The sequence below is a fragment of the Medicago truncatula genome, unplaced genomic scaffold, assembly GCF_003473485.1.
Source record: "Medicago truncatula cultivar Jemalong A17 unplaced genomic scaffold, MtrunA17r5.0-ANR MtrunA17Chr0c01, whole genome shotgun sequence".
Classification (NCBI taxonomy): Eukaryota; Viridiplantae; Streptophyta; class Magnoliopsida; order Fabales; family Fabaceae; genus Medicago; species Medicago truncatula.
The window spans coordinates 469,498-487,969 of record NW_024340360.1 but is presented as its reverse complement, the minus strand read 5'-3'; the positions used below and the strand labels follow the sequence as shown (position 1 = coordinate 487,969).

Below are 18,472 nucleotides of genomic sequence, written 5' to 3'. Positions count from 1 at the left end.
GGTTCGAACCCCGACCCCTGCATAATATGCAATATCCCTACCAACTGAACTAATCTCACGGGGATATTATCACACATTGGAGGTGTTATTATCACTAGAACATATTACATGTTTGTAACGACTCTTTGTATGAATCGTAGTCACATAATTCATGACACCGGTAGGGAACCACGAACCGGTCGCAGAACCAACCTTTTAAGTGCCAGAATAATTTTTTTTTTGAGCAACGTCAAAATTAATTCATATCATTCAATAATAAAGTGTTCAAACTAGACGGTACATCATAGAAAATATGGGGGCTAGGTGGGATAAGGAAGCTCTAGCTATGTTATGAGCTACCTTATTTGCTTGCCTCCTTACAAAACGCACAGAAAAGTTAGCGTGCAAAGACAAAAGTTGTTTACAATAAAAAATAATGTCACCAAGTTCATTGTGGGGGTTGACACTAGAGTTCACAGCATCCACCACAATTTTGCAATCAGATTCGAAGATAACAGATTGTATGCCTCGAGCAATAGCCAGTTTGACTGCTTCAAGAAGTCCGGTAGCTTCCGCCTCAGATGAAGTGACTCTAAGAAACTCATAATTAGACAAGCCAAGCAGAAAATGACCCATGGAGTCTCTGAAGCATAAACCATAGCCCATGATAGAGTTATTGTTAAACAACGCGCAGTCAACATTACATTTAACAAATGTCAGCGGAGGCTTCTCCCACAATGCATCATGTGTTATTTCTTGCACCGGATTGTTTGCCTGTTGCATATAGGTCCATTCATAGAGTGTGTCTCTTGCTCGATTACAAACCATAAGCGACGGTGTATCAACATTGTCCCAAAGTTTGCTATTGCGACATTTCCAAAGGCTCCATAGAGTCATAGCTACCAATGCCACTTGAGAAATGGATAACCTGTCAAAAAAAGTGAACAGCATAGAGGGGAAATCACTGGCAGTGAGAAGAAGATCCCGAACAAGATTATCCAGCTTCAGTAATTTCCAATAGTCTGTTGCCTTAGAGCAAACAAAAAAGATGTGCATTTGTGTTTCCGCTAATTCATTACAGACCACACAAGTATCGTCGCAATGGATCCCCTTTTGCAGAAGTCGAGACCTTGTTGGAAGGCATTGGTGTACAAGACGCCAAATGAAGGAACGAACACGCGGTGGTGCCTTCAGCTGCCATATTCTGCCCCAGTCAATATTCTGCTGCACATTATTTGTCTCGGCTGCAAGGGTTATGCAACTATTATAAGCAGATTTGACAGAATAGGATCCGTCAATGGTGTGCTGCCATATGCGTATATCATCATGAGCACGGTGACGAAGAGGGATATTAAGGATAGCTGCAGCATCTGCGAAAGAGAAAACTGAATTAACGACATCTGCATCCCATGTGGATAAATCAGAATTGAGTAAGTCGCGAACAGTAAGGTCTTCCATATGAGGTGGAGGGGACGTTGAAGGCTTAAGTGAGGGAAGGGAGCGAATCCATGGCATGGACCAAACATTGATTTTCGAACCGTCACCAATCTTCCATCTATAGCCCAAGGTTAGAAGAGATTGAGAACTCCATATGCTCCTCCAAGTGAAGCTTGGATTGTGGCCAATATTGGCATCCAAGAAATCCCGACGAGGGAAATATTTAGCTTTGAGAATTCGAGTGAGTAAGGAGCTAGGATCAGTTAGGAGTTTCCAACCTTGTTAACCAAGCATAGAGAGGTTGAATGCTTCCATGTTACGAAAACCAAGACCACCATTGGACTTATGCAGAGTAAGTTTATCCCACCTCATCCAATTTATTCCTCGTTGACCGTTCTTTTTCGACCCCCAATAGAAGGAGTTCATCATCCTCTCGATTTCTTCACAAAGGGAAGTAGGAATCAAAAATGCCCCCATACAATAAGAGGGGATAGCATGTGCAATAGATTTAATAAGAACTTCTTTACCTGCCCGAGAGAGAGATCTAGAACTCCAAGATTGACATTTCTTCCAAATTCTTTCCTTGAGATAATTGAATATTGACTTTTTGCTTCGTCCCACAATTGACGGTAGCCCCAAATATTTACCGTTGCCAATGCTTCCAGTAACACCAAGAATGGAAGAAATTGAAGTAACAATGTTATTTGGGGTATTTTTGCTAAAAGCAATAGCTGACTTACCAAAATTAATGGCCTGTCCGGAGGCAATTTCATATTCCGATAAGATGCTTTTGAGACTAGACGCTTCAGATACGGTAGCCTTACAGAAAAGAAAACTATCATCCGCAAAGAGAAGGTGACTTATAGATGGTGCCTTGCGGCAGATACGGATGCCATGCAAGTTTCCGTGGTGCTCATGATGTTTTATTAAGGATGAGAGACCTTCAGCACACAAGATGTAGAGATAAGGCGAAAGAGGACAACCTTGTCTTAGGCCACGTTCAGGAGTTATTGGGCCAATCCGATCTCCGTTAAAGAGGACATGATATTCAACAGAGGTAATGCACATCATCATCGAAGAAATCCAACGATTACAGAAGCCCATTTTGGTCAAAACAGATTGCAAGTATTGCCAACTGACGCTGTCAAAAGCCTTGGATATATCAAGCTTTAAAGCCACCTCGCCAATTTTACCTTTTTTCTTGCATCGCATAAAGTGAAGAATTTCAAAGGCTGATAGAGCATTATCCATGATGGATCTAGATGGAACAAAGGCTGCTTGCTCGGAAGATATGAATTTTCCAATTAGAGGACGAAGATGATTGGCAAGGACCTTAGAAATGATTTTGTAGAGAACATTACAAAGTGAAATGGGGCGAAGGTCTTTGATGGTTTCAGGACGATCACCCTTTGGAGCCAAAACAATGTTAGTATCGTTGAGTTGAGATGGGAGGATACCCGTGTTCAGCCAACAACAAGCTGAATTAAAAAGTTCCTCGCCAAGATCAATCCAAAAATGTTGGTAAAAAGTCGGGTTAAGACCGTCAGGGCCAGGCGATTTGTCGGGATGCATGCTGAAAATGGCCTCCTTGAACTCATTGATACTGAACGGCTGAGTGAGAGTGTTGTTATCCTCTTCTGTTACCCGAGACTGTACACAGGATATCACAGGGTCTATAGTACCATGAACAATTTTAAAAATAGAAGAAAAGTAGTCGCGGACATGCATGGTAAGATCATCATGAGTAGTAAGCCAAGTACCATTAGGGAGACGAAGCTTTGTGATTGTATTCTTTCTCTTCCGAGCTGATGCAGAGGTGTGAAAGAATCTGCTATTTGTATCTCCGTCTTTTAACCAATAAACTTTGGAACGTTGTCTCCAATAAGTGTCATCTTGGAGGAGGAGAGCAGCCAAATTATTTTGATAAGCAATCAGTTCAGGGTCGCTTTGATCAACAGAATTTAGGCGAGCATTTTCAATGAGGCTGCGTTGTTGGCTTATACGATGCTGGAAGTTTGGCAAGTTAGATTTACACCAAGATTGCATATCTTCAATACAGTAACTCAACTTTGTAACAATATGATTTGAGGGGTAGAAATCCCAACCGTTATGCACTAAGTGAATGAAATCAGGCTCTAGTAACCAAGAGTTGTTGAAGCGGAAGCCACGGTGAGGTTTTCTCCATGGGAGTGGCTCGAGTTGGAGCAGTAAAGGAGTATGGTCTGAAGTTGCTGCTACCAAAGTTTGTAAAGTTGCTTGAGGGAAGATATCTTGCCAAGGAGCGGTAACAAGAGCACGGTCAATGCGGGCTTCCTTCGAAGAGTGAGTTCCGATACTTTTGAACCATGTGTATTGGTAACCAACAAGGGGGAGGTCATAGAGGCAGCAGTCGTTAACGGCATTTTGGAACCCTCTGATAAGCCAAGGGGCACGATCAGGACCCCCTCTTTTATCTGCATGTGATAGGTGATCGTTAAAGTCTCCTATAATGCACCAAGGTTCAGATGGCGTTCCAGCAAGAGAACGAAGTAAGTTCCATGATTCTACACGTCTTTCTGCGTTAGGATAACCATAAAATGCAGTAATGCGCCAATTGCCGCGAATGGAGTCTTGGATAGACATGTTTATGAAGTTCTGAGAGTAGTTAATAATAGAGCAATTTGCTGTGTTACGCCACAAAACAGCGAGCCCTCCACTTCGACCAATGCTATTAACAGAGAAATAATTATCAAATCCGATTGAGTAGTGTAAATCAGAGATTTTATTATCATGCACCAATGTTTCAATAAGTATAACAATATCCGGTTTATAGACGCGGATAAGGTCTCTAATACACGGAACTGCCTTGGCACTTCCTAAACCGCGGCAGTTCCAAGAAATGATATTCATGACTCCCGACAGGCTTGGGAGCCAGGTCCTGCCGATAAAAAATGACTCGACTGAGTTACATCCATGGGAGTATGGCTGCTAGTGTTAATGTCCTTATTGGTACTTGTTGAGGATGCTGCTAACGTGGAGGAGGCTTTAGTTTTGCTTGTTGGCAGCTGACTCTCCTTATTAATTAGCTCATCGTTAATTTTTGCATCCCTGGACCTCTTTGATTTATTTGTAATAAGGACATCATTATTTTCTACCTCCAAGTGTTTATCATTATTCAACATGGTAGGGACAGAATCTGTGACAATAGCAGTGTTGGCCGGCCGAATTAAATGCGGATTGCGTAACAGATTTGAGAGCTCACCTGAAACGGATTCATTTGAATTATTGCCCAGTAAATGCTCATTAATACTTGTACTCAGACCTGTAACTGCTGCACCACCGCGAGTGTTGCCATCCCTCAGCCTGTGAGCGTCATCACCATTTCTACGCTGCTTTTCGACGCGCAGCTCCGGACCCTAATTTCGATTGCCATCATCTGTGTTTGCTTCGTACAACTTTTCACAATAATCCTCAATGTGACCTGTAACACCCCGTTTTCCCAACATAAAAATTTCTAAACATTTATCAGAGTAAACATCATAAACAACGGGATATCACATTTAACATAATCCAAAACAGTTAAATAACAATTTAACCAAATAACTTAAACATTGCAGCGGAAATTATATTATAATCCAGAAAACATTTTGGCACGCAGGCCCCATCAATATAATCTCAAAAGAGTTAGTTCAATATCACAATAGCATATTATTCACGTAATAGAACGAAGCATGCATAACATATAGCCCCATCCCGTTACGTATCAGAGCGACCTAGACGACACAGTGAAGGCAAGGCCACTCACGACGGCAACTGCACACTAAGCACGATCACCTGCAAGTTACCCATACGAAGGGCAACATTTTCAAGCAGAAGGGGTGAGATTTCATAACAAAATAATATTAATCAAAGTAATTTGAATCATGATTAACATCATATCAATCTTAAACAACTTTGCATATTTGATAAACAATTATCACGTAATCACATATTCAGTCATTATCAACAACATAGCATCTTAGACACGACAATGCGACAATGCTCTTAGACTCCTTATATGCATGTGGTACCAATCGTCATCATAAGTATTAATATACTTTAACGTGCGGAGGACAAAGCTCCTAATAATCGTGCGGAGGACAAAGCTCCTATCATGGTGAGGACTAAGCTCAATGAATGCTAATGCATGGACTCTATCAACAAAACATCGTAATCATCATATCAATATGCATCCAATAATTTGGAGCTAAACGTCATCTTATTCATCATATATAGACATCATGCACTTAGTTAAATAACAGCAGCAGCATAGTCGAGTCACAATAACGGATGATATCAATATATCAATTGCAATTCAATAGCATCATAATTAATCATTCATATCTTACATAATACGTAATACATTAACTCATACACAATTAATAACAACATATCTTAAACGGCCTTACAGATTGCATTAAACATCATCATTAGGTTTCATTACCAATTAGGGGTTCACTCTTGATCAAAACGTGCGACACAGATCGCACAAACACTCAATGCACTCCAAACTGGAAGTGCTCGCGAGGCGAGAGTATCTACTCGCCATGGCGAGTACAAGCCAACTTCCCAACTAATGTTGTTCTAGGTTCAATCTTATCCTACATTCATTCCTAATCTTCACTAGGTATGTTCAGGCCCTCAATGGCACTCAAGGTCCAACTAAAAAGTCGAAATTGCAAAATCTTACATGCTCTCTGCCCTAGCTCGCTATGTCGAGTAAGGTTGCTCGCTGTGGCGAGCTGCATTGCACAACTCGCGAGGCGAGCGATGAATGTTCATCACTCGTGAGGCGAGACTCATAGCTCGCCGTGGCGAGCGATGAATGTCGCTACGTCCAGACTTGCTATTTTCACAAAAATTCAACGATTCACATGGTTCTAAGCCTAAGCCTAATATTGATCCAAAGTTCGTCCTAAACATTATCTAAGATCTAGGAGCACTTTCTACATCAATTAAACCAATTCCTACCGTTCGATCATCAATTCTAGGGATTTGACCTAGTTTTCGTTTTCTCCAATTCAATCCTAAAGCTTGCTAACTAATCATCAGAATTACAATCAATTAACATTACTGAGTTATTAGTCTCACCCTTACCTGGTTATGAAGAAATCGCAGCTCTCTCTTTGATCTTCTCCCTTCTAAGCTTTTTCTCCCTTTTCCAAAAGTTTTCACGTACAATAGTTTTTCTAACAATTAGGTCTTCCCCTATTTATATCTCCTCTTAAAAACTTATCTTTTCTCACTTTCTCCCCCCAAACTATCTAAAATCTCAAAACAACCCTTAACTAAATATTTTATATTATTTTCAAATCTTTATTTTATTTAACAATAAAATAAGTCTCATATCCTTATCAAAACCTTCAACTCATAACTTATCACATTATCAATCAAATCATCTAAATCATCGCAAATCATCAAAACATACCAAAATCATGCATATATTATATAAATATAATATAATCGTCTAAACTCAATTAATTAAACAATTAAACGAAAGTGGGCGTTACATGACCCAGCATGCCACAGTAGTAACAGAAATTACCTAAACGCTCATACTTGAATTTTATTGTGCTAGACTCCCCTCCTGGTTTTCTGATTTTTTTTCAGGCGTTTCAGAGGCTTTGTGACATCAAGTAAAACACGAATTCTCATATATGTATGGAGGAAGTTGGAATTGTTTTTAGCATCATACTCAAGAAACTCACCAATGTGATTAGCGATATCTTTTCCGACTTTTTCAGACATAAAACCAGTTGGAAGATCATGTACCTGAATCCAAAAAGGGACAAATTGTAAAGCAACCTGATTCGGATTTCCATTGGCTGGCACAACATTGAGCATCAAGAGATGGTTGTCAAAGTACCAAGGGCCTTTCTTGAGAATTCTTTGCATGTCGAGATGGTGGGTGAATTGGAATGAATAGAGGCCTGGTTCAATCTCCTCTATTCTCATTTCACGAACTGGGTTCCAAAAGGTTTTAATCTTCTCCATCATCATGTAAGAACGAATAGGCCTATTGGTTAAGAATCGACCCACAAGGAGGAGATTAAGATTAGATGGTTGTGTGAGAGTAATGACTGGATGCAACTCAAGTTCAACCTCTTCATTACTCAAGGAGAGTTGATGGAGAGAAGCCATGAGGGATATGGTAAGACGTTACAGAAGGTTTCGAAACTTCTCACAAGGAGAGATTGATGAAATTAGAATACTTCTCACAAGGAGAGAATCATAAAATTGAGGGATTTGTTTCTACATCAAATTAGTTAAAACTAAGCAAATAGCTAGCCTTTCAAATAGGATTACGAGTACTGACCTTCTTAAAGGCTGCTGAGACTTTAAAAATCCCGGCCAGTATGACCTTCTTAAAGGCTGCTGAGACTTTAAAAATTAGTACGACCTTCTTAAAGGCGACTAAAAATCCCGGCCAGTATGACCTTCTTAAAGGCTGCTGAGACTTTAAAAATCCCGGCCAGTATGACCTTCTTAAAGGCTGCTGAGACTTTAAAAATTAGTACGACCTTCTTAAAGGCGACTAAAAATCCCGGCCAGTATGACCTTCTTAAAGGCGACTAAAAATCCCGGCCAGTATGACCTTCTTAAAGGCTGCTGAGACTTTAAAAATCCCGGCCAGTATGACCTTCTTAAAGGCTGCTGAGATTTTAAAAATTAGTACGACCTTCTTAAAGGCGACTAATTAGTACGACCTTCTTAAAGGCTACTAATATTCGACCAACAAAGTCCGACCTTTTTAAAAGGTGACTGATAGTTTAACATCAACAAAACGCCTATGAAAGGTTTAAAACCTTATAAGGGCTCTTATTCAGCGAATTCATGAAAGCGAAGTCTTATTATCATAGCAAAACGATTATTGTATGAGCAAATTATCTATAAAGGCTTAACTTCGCTCAGAAATTTAAAAGGAACGAATCCTTATTAAGGAGATTAAGCCAAATTTTGATAAAGGGAGAAAAGAAGATAATTCATAAAAAGAAGCCAACGAACGTTTATGGTATGAACAAATTGCCCATGAAGATTAAACTTCATCAACCCTTATAAGTTAAGGACGCCCAATCAAGGAACAAACGATAGTCTTCTCATAAACAGAACCATCCCGCCCAAACATTTTAAAGCATCCCGACCGCATAAAGAATCAAAAGCACCACGCCTTGTACCAAGCCTCGTGCTTGGGGGGCTGTGGACCGTCATAATATTCCTTAGGGTTAAAAGCCCTCCAGAAGGACCAAATCCACATTATTAATTCCAAGCCTCGTGCTTGGAGGGCTGTGGACCGTCATAATATTCCTAAGGGCTTAAAAGCCCTCCAGAAGGGTTTAGGCGCCCTATAGAAGGGACTTTGGAGGCCTCGGCGCGTCCTCCTCAGGGCGCCGTCTACCTCGGCTTCTAGAAACCTCTAGAAGTCGCCCTAAACCGCCTAAATGAGCTAAAAAGACTAAAAACCCTGCTTTCTTAGAGCTTAAGTCACGCAGGAAAAAGCCCATTAGCAGGCTATAAATAACCCTCTTGGGGTCATTCTAAAAGGATCCATTATTCAGTCTAAAAACCCTAGATTAGAACCCTAGTCTACGATTCTTAACCCTAGAATCCTTACCGTACTTTTTCTGCAAGTACAGTTGGCGCCGTCTGTGGGGACTCGGTAAAACTAACCTAGGCCACCCCTCACCTCTAAATCGCAAACCTAATCGCAATTTAGAAAGAAAAATCACAACCTCTAAATCGCAACCCTAACCGTGATTTAGAAACACCCTTGCCCTTTCATCACCGTGATGTCTGACCGATTCGATGACGACGTCGTAGAGGCAATGAAAGAGCTCATCAGCCTGTGGGTCATCAATCCATCTCGCCAAGTTTCACATCGTAAGACTCTTGTACAATCGTTTGGTCCTATTTGTTTTGTTGCTTGTTCTGCGGAAACCGCAACAAAAGCTCAAACAAAAGCTTCGATCAAAGCAGGTCCCAGGTTATATCTTTTTATTACTCGCGATATCAAGTATATGGTTGTTTTTATTTACAAAAATGGCTATGATATCAGGTATCTATTTAAGTTTAGTTATGCTTCTGCATATTACACATGCTATGTCTAAGTTTCTTTTTTCTTTTCAATATAAAGCTAAGTTTTGCAACGTGGCGTCGTCATCGAGCAGACTATATTGATTTGAGTTAATATTTTGGCTTTATCCCTTGAAAAATTGATTTATCTTTCTCATGGACATATTTTTTAAAGTCGTATTTGATGGCAGAATTGTTTTGTCCTGTTGTAAGTTCCATTATCAAATATTGACCTATATGTGCATTTGATTTAGTTTCCAAATTAAAACCACTCATGAGATCTTTAATTTTTGCTATTTGTGTTACTATCTTCTGTTCCATTGCGCTACCATATGTTTAAACCTTTCTGCTATTCATTAATGAAATTTCCACCACATGTTTTTAATCTACTTTATATTCATTAATTTAACTAATAGTATTGGAAAGATTTATAACGTTATATTCACCTTGTTAGTAATTTATTCATCATATTATGCGCAATCCTGAATGTATAGTTTTTAATATTGTTGATGTTTCTTGGTTATAATAAAGCTTGCCTATCGTGAGCCTATAGTAAGCTTCTCAATATTCAGTTACTATTTACACACGTTGTTAGTTTTCTTCTAGAAATCATCATAATTTATGGAACTTGAAATATCAACATGATACTGGAGATTCTCATTTATTTATTTAACTATTTGTGATGTGTACTTGATTTGGCCGGTTTCAATATATTGCACAAAACGCCCCTGGAAAAGACAAAAATGCAGTGAGCGTGGAACCGGTAAAACTGACCCGGGCCACACTTCAATCCAGCCTTGTTTGATGCCGTCGTCACTGACCTCCGGGCATCCGTCTCATCATCGAAGCCGCTAAGAATCACACCGCCATGAACCCGACCAACGCCGTCTTGAAAGGACATCAACAAACCATAAAGCAGCGTTATACCAGATTATATGCATAAGGATCATAATATATATTTAATTGGTGAATTAATTTGTTTATTGTTTATTAATTCCTTTGTTGTGGAAGCTGCGATCGAGATATGTTTTCAATTAGGCGAACAGATACCCCTCTTGGTTCGTTAGGAAATAGCTATGTAAAATAGATCAATATAGGTTGTACCACGAAGAAAGGTTAGAATAAAGAAAGCATGGGTATAGGATGCTATTGATAAACAAGTTAAAGGGCGAAAAAGTTTGGAGGAGGAATCAAGATGACAAGCTAGGGCGACTAATAGCATCGATATACTGATTTTAAGGCGTTGACGTATCAACTCATTTTGACTGCTACAGAAACTAAAAGAGCATGGTATGATCGACTTCACCGTAAGTTTTAAACTTTCATACCTTTGAAATCATCCATAAGGAATCAGGTACATATTTTAAAACTGCACAAAAGTCATGAACTTTTAAGATTGTGTTGAGTTTGCCTAGAAACATAGTATGGTGTAATTGAAAGTATAATATTGTCCTTTTTTGTGAGTATACTATGATTATCTTTAAATGATGTACTAAGAGAAATTATAGGAAGGCAGATCAAGATCAGTAAATCCAAATTGCTAGAAAGTCCATGTCAGATTCATTCAACACATGCTAATGTACCAAGTTCTAGTATTGATAAAGCTTGATCTCTACTTTTATAAGTATCTTGTTAGTTAGGAAATATGTTTGTTTTACCATCCTACTAACTAATAGTCAAGTATATAAGGTAGAATTAGCCTACTGAAACTTGACTTCTCGACAAGCATATAGTAATTCCCTTTATTAGTTAAGAATTTATTTAGCTACCAACAAGAATATCCTGATGTGTTATTTCTTCCCATAGGAGCATATGCTAGTATCATAGCTAGCTATCCATATTATTAATCAAACTTCCTGTTTTGCAATTCGAGTGGTATCATATAAATATAATATGTGGATAATCAGTTTTGTATAAAAAATAGACAATTAAATATGATTAAAACTTTCAATTTCTTTTATTTATTTACTTTGGAAGTTCGAGGTATTGTTATATTTCAGATAAATCAAGGTTGGGATACTAATAAGCCCGCCCAGGAGCTAGATGAATGAAAGGATAGAACTCGCCAATCAACACGCCATGATTAAACGAGCATGGAAGCAATAGTCCCGCCATGGAAAATATAAAGATGAAACGCGGAGTTATATTCTAGAATAATCTTTTCGACCTTTGAGATTTGTTTTGCAGGTTTTTTTTTATAAGAAGAAGAATCGATAAGTACGACCTTCTTAAAGGCGTTTAAAAATACCGGCCAGTATGACCTTCTTAAAGGCTGCTGAGACTTTAAAAATCCCGGCCAGTATGACCTTCTTAAAGGCTGCTGAGACTTTAAAAATTAGTACGACCTTCTTAAAGGCGACTAAAAATCCCGGCCAGTATGACCTTCTTAAAGGCTGCTGAGACTTTAAAAATCCCGGCCAGTATGACCTTCTTAAAGGCTGCTGAGACTTTAAAAATTAGTACGACCTTCTTAAAGGCGACTAAAAATCCCGGCTTAAAGGCTGCTGAGACTTTAAAAATTAGTACGACCTTCTTAAAGGCGACTAAAAATCCCGGCCAGTATGACCTTCTTAAAGGCTGCTGAGACTTTAAAAATCCCGGCCAGTATGACCTTCTTAAAGGCTGTTGAGATTTTAAAAATTAGTACGACCTTCTTAAAGGCGACTAATTAGTACGACCTTCTTAAAGGCTACTAATATTCGACCAACAAAGTCCGACCTTTTTAAAAGGTGACTGATAGTTTAACATCAACAAAACGCCTATGAAAGGTTTAAAACCTTATAAGGGCTCTAATTCAGCGAATTCATGAAAGCGAAGTCTTATTATCATAGCAAAACGATTATTGTATGAGCAAATTATCTATAAAGGCTTAACTTCGCTCAGAAATTTAAAAGGAACGAATCCTTATTAAGGAGATTAAGCCAAATTTTGATAAAGGGAGAAAAGAAGATAATTCATAAAAAGAAGCCAACGAACGTTTATGGTATGAACAAATTGCCCATGAAGATTAAACTTCATCAACCCTTATAAGTTAAGGACGCCCAATCAAGGAACAAACGATAGTCTTCTCATAAACAGAACCATCCCGCCCAAACATTTTAAAGCGTCCCGACCGCATAAAGAATCAAAAGCACCACGCCTTGTACCAAGCCTCGTGCTTGGGGGGCTGTGGACCGTCATAATATTCCTTAGGGTTAAAAGCCCTCCAGAAGGACCAAATCCACATTATTAATCACCACGCCTTGTTCCAAGCCTCGTGCTTGGAGGGCTGTGGACCGTCATAATATTCCTAAGGGCTTAAAAGCCCTCCAGAAGGGTTTAGGCGCCCTATAGAAGGGACTTTGGAGGCCTCGGCGCGTCCTCCTCAGGGCGCCGTCTACCTCGGCTTCTAGAAACCTCTAGAAGTCGCCCTAAACCGCCTAAATGAGCTAAAAAGACTAAAAACCCTGCTTTCTTAGAGCTTAAGTCACGCAGGAAAAAGCCCATTAGCAGGCTATAAATAACCCTCTTGGGGTCATTCTAAAAGGATCCATTATTCAGTCTAAAAACCCTAGATTAGAACCCTAGTCTACGATTCTTAACCCTAGAATCCTTACCGTACTTTTTCTGCAAGTACATTCTCCATCATCATGTAAGAACGAATAGGCCTATTGGTTAAGAATCGACCCACAAGGAGGAGATTAAGATTAGATGGTTGTGTGAGAGTAATGACTGGATGCAACTCAAGTTCAACCTCTTCATTACTCAAGGAGAGTTGATGGAGAGAAGCCATGAGGGATATGGTAAGACGTTACAGAAGGTTTCGAAACTTCTCACAAGGAGAGATTGATGAAATTAGAATACTTCTCACAAGGAGAGAATCATAAAATTGAGGGATTTGTTTCTACATCAAATTAGTTAAAACTAAGCAAATAGCTAGCCTTTCAAATAGGATTACGAGTACTGATGTAATCATTACTTTATTAAAAGTAAAAGTTTATATGTCTAAGTGCCAGAATAAATGAAAAATAAATAATTAAACTAATTTCATTTGTAACAGGACAATAACTTTTCGTGGCCCAATACAAATTTTTTTTATCTTTCAAAAAAAAATTGTAATGGACAGTGAAAAATCACTATCAACAATACAATAAAATAAAGAGAAATAAATAATTAAATTAATTTCATTTGTAATAGGACAGTAATTTTTTCACGATTTTTTTTTTTGTAATCTTTAAAAAAAAAATTGTGATGGACAGTGAAAAGTTACCGTCACCAATACAATAAAATAAAGATAAAATTGTACAACATGTGTTGCTTTTGGAACTGTGAAGTAAGAGGTGTATGCTCTATTTATAACTCCTTTTGCTATCAATGTTTACTAGATAACTGATGTGGGATATTTTAGGCTACATTATTTCTATTTCTATCTTTATCTTTGACATATTGACAAATACTTTACCTTTTCACTAGTATTATGATAATATATATCCAAAATATTACATTGTATTCAATTTACAATGTACTCAAAAAACATCATCCATTCTTTACGAATGTCCCCTACGCGGTTTTATGTTATGAAATCGTTGAATAATCAACTCATCATCAATTTTGTCCGCCACATCTCTCTCAATATAAGTCACGAGACAATCATTCATCCAATCATCTCCCATTTGATTACACAATCTAGACTTCACAATCTTCATAGCAGAAATGGCTCGTTCAACGGTTGATGTGGCAACGGGCAAAATCATTGCTAACTTCAAAAGTCGGTAGACTAAAGGATAATCAATTGCGTTTTGGATGCAGCCAATTTTTTTTGAAAGATCACTTATTCCTTTCAAAGATGCAAATTCAACATTCCTACGCATATCAACGATGTAAGTCTCAAGTTGACTATCAAGGAACTCCAATGAGGTTGGAGAAAAATCATTGGGATAAAACTTTGGAAATTCAATCAACTTTGCTTTGTCAAATTTAGAGAACGAGTTGTTTGGGCACAAACACTCCATAAAAATGAGCAACCGACTATTTGTCTCATTAAAATAAATATTATGTTCTTGAAAGCTGCATGTCCAATATAAAATAATTCAATGCGGTAATGATTCTCTATTATGATAGATTCAACATTACCTCCACGTTTTGATTTTCTATGGAAGAATATATCATCCATGTTTGGAATGCTAATATCATGCTTATTGCAAAATAAAATTACCTCATCCAATAAAGGTTCCTATCCATCATCTCTTAGAGCTTGTAATCGCTCCTTTGTGATGTTAACCAGGTTCATAACATTGATGATATCTTGATCTTTCCTTTGCAATGCTTGTGACAATTCATTCGAAATACTTAAGACCTTTTTCATCAAATGCAATGTGAGTGCAAAATCAAAATTATTCATGAGCTTGATGGTGGATAGGTCGCAAAAGTGAAGATGGAATGGGATGTGTGGTGGCGTGGCGGAGCTTGGTGGTGGTTCGGCCGCCAGAGTGGATGAGAGTGGTGGTAGTGGAGGAAGAAGGGTTTTCTAAGTTAAGAGAGGATGGTTTAAAGAGAAGTTGAAATGTGTAAATGAGTGAAGTGAGAGTGGTTTGGGTCTTTGGCAGCTGGTGCAAAAAAAAAAAAATGAAGAGGTTCAACATGCAAAAAACATAGGGATATATGTGAAAAAAAGAAATTTTGAGGGTTGGCAAGTGCATCCCCTCGGCACTATGTGCCTCTGCCACTGACCGACACGTACCAAAGCTCTATACTCCAATACGTACCGAATTCTTCTCATGTCGCGTACCACGAATCTGAACGAGTACCATGTACCAACCCAAATTGCGTATTATGTAACTATGGTATGAACTATTGTCTCATCCTAAAGCTCCAACATCTCTTTGCAATAGTTTCCTCGCTTATATAAATATAAAACTATTCTTACCGAAGAAGTTGTTGGAAAGAATACACTCGTTGTGAAATGACCAAGGTCGAAGGTACCACATTCATGGTCAAAACTCAAAACAGAAAATATGTCATCAAAATTCAAAAGATGACCAAATAGAATTTGGTTCATAGTTGAATGCTAACGGACTTAATGTCCATCACAAACTACATTAAACAGAGAGAACCATAATATGGAAAATGTTATTATGATTGTCATTGTTAAATATGTAGAAAAAGACACGAACTTCAGATCTAGAGCAATAGAACTCCACAACAGAACAAAAAGTCCAAACTGCACCAAAGCCGGCTAAAACCAAGCAACCAAAACGAATACCTGCCAGATAACAGAAGACGAAAAAGTGAGACAACTGCCATCGTGAAGACAAAGGTCGTGTTGGAGAATAGTGAGAGCTATGAGGAAAAATGTGATTCTGAATGGAACTGGTATGCGCCCGTATCAACGACTTCTAGACTTTACGACAGTGAATCGTGGTTAGAAGTCTCTTCTCGATTTTTCTTTTTCTTTCACAGACAACGTCTTAATTTGTTAAAAAATCTCAAACTTAACATTGATTTGATGTTGTTGACAGGTTCCTTTCAAAAGTAGTAAAGTGTGAAAAGACAAAAGTTTTTAACTGGAAACATAAATTGCTAAATGTTTAAAGAAAATTTAAAGACATTGAAGGTATACTTAAATTCTAATAGCTTGAATCATTTTTCAATTTAAGAACAAGCTTCAGAACGTAAGTATCCGATCTCGTTTACATCATTTGAGGTAATATTATAGAGAAAATACATTAGGTAATTGTTCATTACGGGCAAAGCCACGTATCTGGAAGTAAATCTTACTAAATTAATCTATGATTTTGACATAATTATGAAATGTTGAGCTATACTTAAAATTCACCATTAGCAGAAATACAAGAAAATAAAGAAGAAATTGATTGTGTTCATATGGCTCTTGGAGGTTTTTCGAGCAACGCAGAGAGATATATTTCATCCTTTGACTTTGGAGAAATAACCCACTTGTGTTTCTTGTACCTTAGTTGAAGAAACATGTACATATAATCATCTAAATCCTTTCTTTTACAAAAGAACCTATCAATCCATAGTAACCCTCCTGGTCTTAAAATTCTATCCCAATCATACAATATGAAATCCAATAATAGCAGATCAATCCAACCATCCATAAACCCAGTTGTATGAATCAAATCCATAATGTTATCAAAGAATGGAAGCCTTTGATTTAATGTAACATATAAAGGAACCAAACCCCTTAGAGCTATCATCTCATTGAAAGGAGCACCAAGGTTCAAAGCTGTTGAAACAATTGTTACATTCTTTTCCCTCATCCTTGCAGCAAACGTGCCGGTGCCGATTCCGTAGTCTAGTCCAATCCTTATCTCTCCAGTCTTAATTGCCAAAACATCACTGATCAAAAAATCTGCAGAAAGTGAGCTATTAGTAACCCATTTCAGCTTTTCCTTTTCCATTTCAAAACATCCAGTACATTTTGAATAGCCCTTCTTTGGATTCTTGCTTGATAAGCACTCAAAATTTCTACATTGGTAATTCCCCCATCTAACATTTCTTTCATCTGGTAATCTCCAGAGTGACTCATTGATTGGGTAAGGTTTACTGTAAACTTTCGAAGCCCGTGTCAAACATCTTCTTCTAGGTAAAGGATCACACCCATTAAGCATAAGCTTTTGAGCTAAATTCCAATCATCATCACAGTATGAACCAATGTCATAGTCCATGTACTGTTCTAGCTCTTTCTTATGCAAAACACATGCATGCCCAATTGTGTTATAAACCTTGTCTGACCCATATAGATTAATCCTACTAACTCTATTCTCCTTTGGGGTTATATACTTTCTAATCTCCTCAGTGACAAAAAAATTAATCAAAGGATCCTCTTTTACTGTGGAGTTTCCTCTTTCTTCAAACTTTGGAAGTCTAATCTGTCTTAAAGCAACATTAGCACTATGAAGAGGCCTAACTATTTCATCCTCTAAATATTTCTTATCTAAGGTTATGCTCTTGTTTTTCTCCATTTCTTGTTCTTTTAACTCAAGCTTTCCCTGCAAAGATTCCAACATATCCAATACTTCTCCAACTCTATCAGATAATGCTTTGGCATCAAAACCATCATTTAGATCTCTTATAGTAAAGAAATGTTGGCATATTTCTTCATTGTGAAAGAAAAAACCAGCATAGTAGAATCTTGTTAGGCTTAATATACTTACTAAGATTACTAACCCTCCCAAAATGATTTGTAACCAACCCATTACTCTTGCAGGTTTGCATTTGCGAAGACATGACCTCCCCATTGTATCGCGATTTTTGATACTACGTCAAATTTGAAGGATGCAGATTAGATTGAAGTGGTCTTGTGGTTTCGAAAACAAAAAAAAACTAGGATCAGAAAATTGAAGGAAATGAAAAATAGGAGTACATCATACCGTAAAAGAAACACGAACGAATTCTCCTCTAGTGAAATAGAAAGGGCAAGACGATGCTCCTTGCTTCATTAGAGTAATTGCTGTTGAAGAAATGCTTCATTGAATACTGAATGAAAAAAGTATACACAAAATGAGATGTATTACAGAAAACTTATGTCAAAAAAGAGGATTGGAGAACACTCAAAGTGGTGAATAAACTATAGTTTATAGCACATGATCCGAAGAAATGTACGCAATAAAAATACTTCAAAAAAAGCTTCGATCCAGGTTTATTGGTGTAAAATATTGGATTGATAGAAATGCACATGAAAGAAGTTAAACTTCACAAATATGCCGGGCACGAAGCTATAAGAAAATTTTAAATAATATTCACGACTTTGACTTTAGAAAAATAGTTCTTTGTAATGAAAAATACTTCTCTGTCACAAACCTAAATAAAAATCATTTAGGCACATACATATTAATATATTTAATTTAATTATTTTCAAAAAATATATATTATTAAATTATCTTCTACTTTACTTTTTTCAAGTTATTTGAGAGTGCCCAACTAATTTATATTGGGTTGTGACTAGATGTGTTCAAATTCAAATCAA

At 37.7% G+C, this 18,472-nt stretch overlaps 2 protein-coding genes across 2 annotated transcripts; both read right to left on the bottom strand.

Moving 5' to 3' along the window:
• Positions 1-7,008: 7,008 nt before the first annotated feature.
• Positions 7,009-7,575, bottom strand: LOC25479561 (uncharacterized). Its single transcript, XM_013588035.1, has one exon. It carries the CDS (start codon positions 7,573-7,575, stop codon positions 7,009-7,011), a length of 567 nt encoding a protein of 188 aa, XP_013443489.1.
• Positions 7,576-16,063: 8,488 nt separating this feature from the next.
• LOC25479563 (uncharacterized) lies at positions 16,064-18,221 on the bottom strand. The gene is made up of 2 exons (XM_013588037.3): positions 17,877-18,221; positions 16,064-17,763 (listed from the first exon to the last, which is right to left on the bottom strand). The coding sequence occupies exon 2, from the start codon at positions 17,742-17,744 to the stop codon at positions 16,362-16,364; it is 1,383 nt and encodes a 460-aa protein (XP_013443491.1). The 5' UTR covers positions 17,745-17,763; positions 17,877-18,221; the 3' UTR covers positions 16,064-16,361.
• Between the last annotated feature and the right edge of the window lie 251 nt (positions 18,222-18,472).

Bases quoted from the DNA above. Each gene is read 5' to 3' on its own strand.
- LOC25479561 (XM_013588035.1), bottom strand. From the start codon at position 7,575: ATGGCTTCTCTCCATCAACTCTCCTTGAGTAATGAAGAGGTTGAACTT.
- LOC25479563 (XM_013588037.3), bottom strand. From the start codon at position 17,744: ATGGGGAGGTCATGTCTTCGCAAATGCAAACCTGCAAGAGTAATGGGT.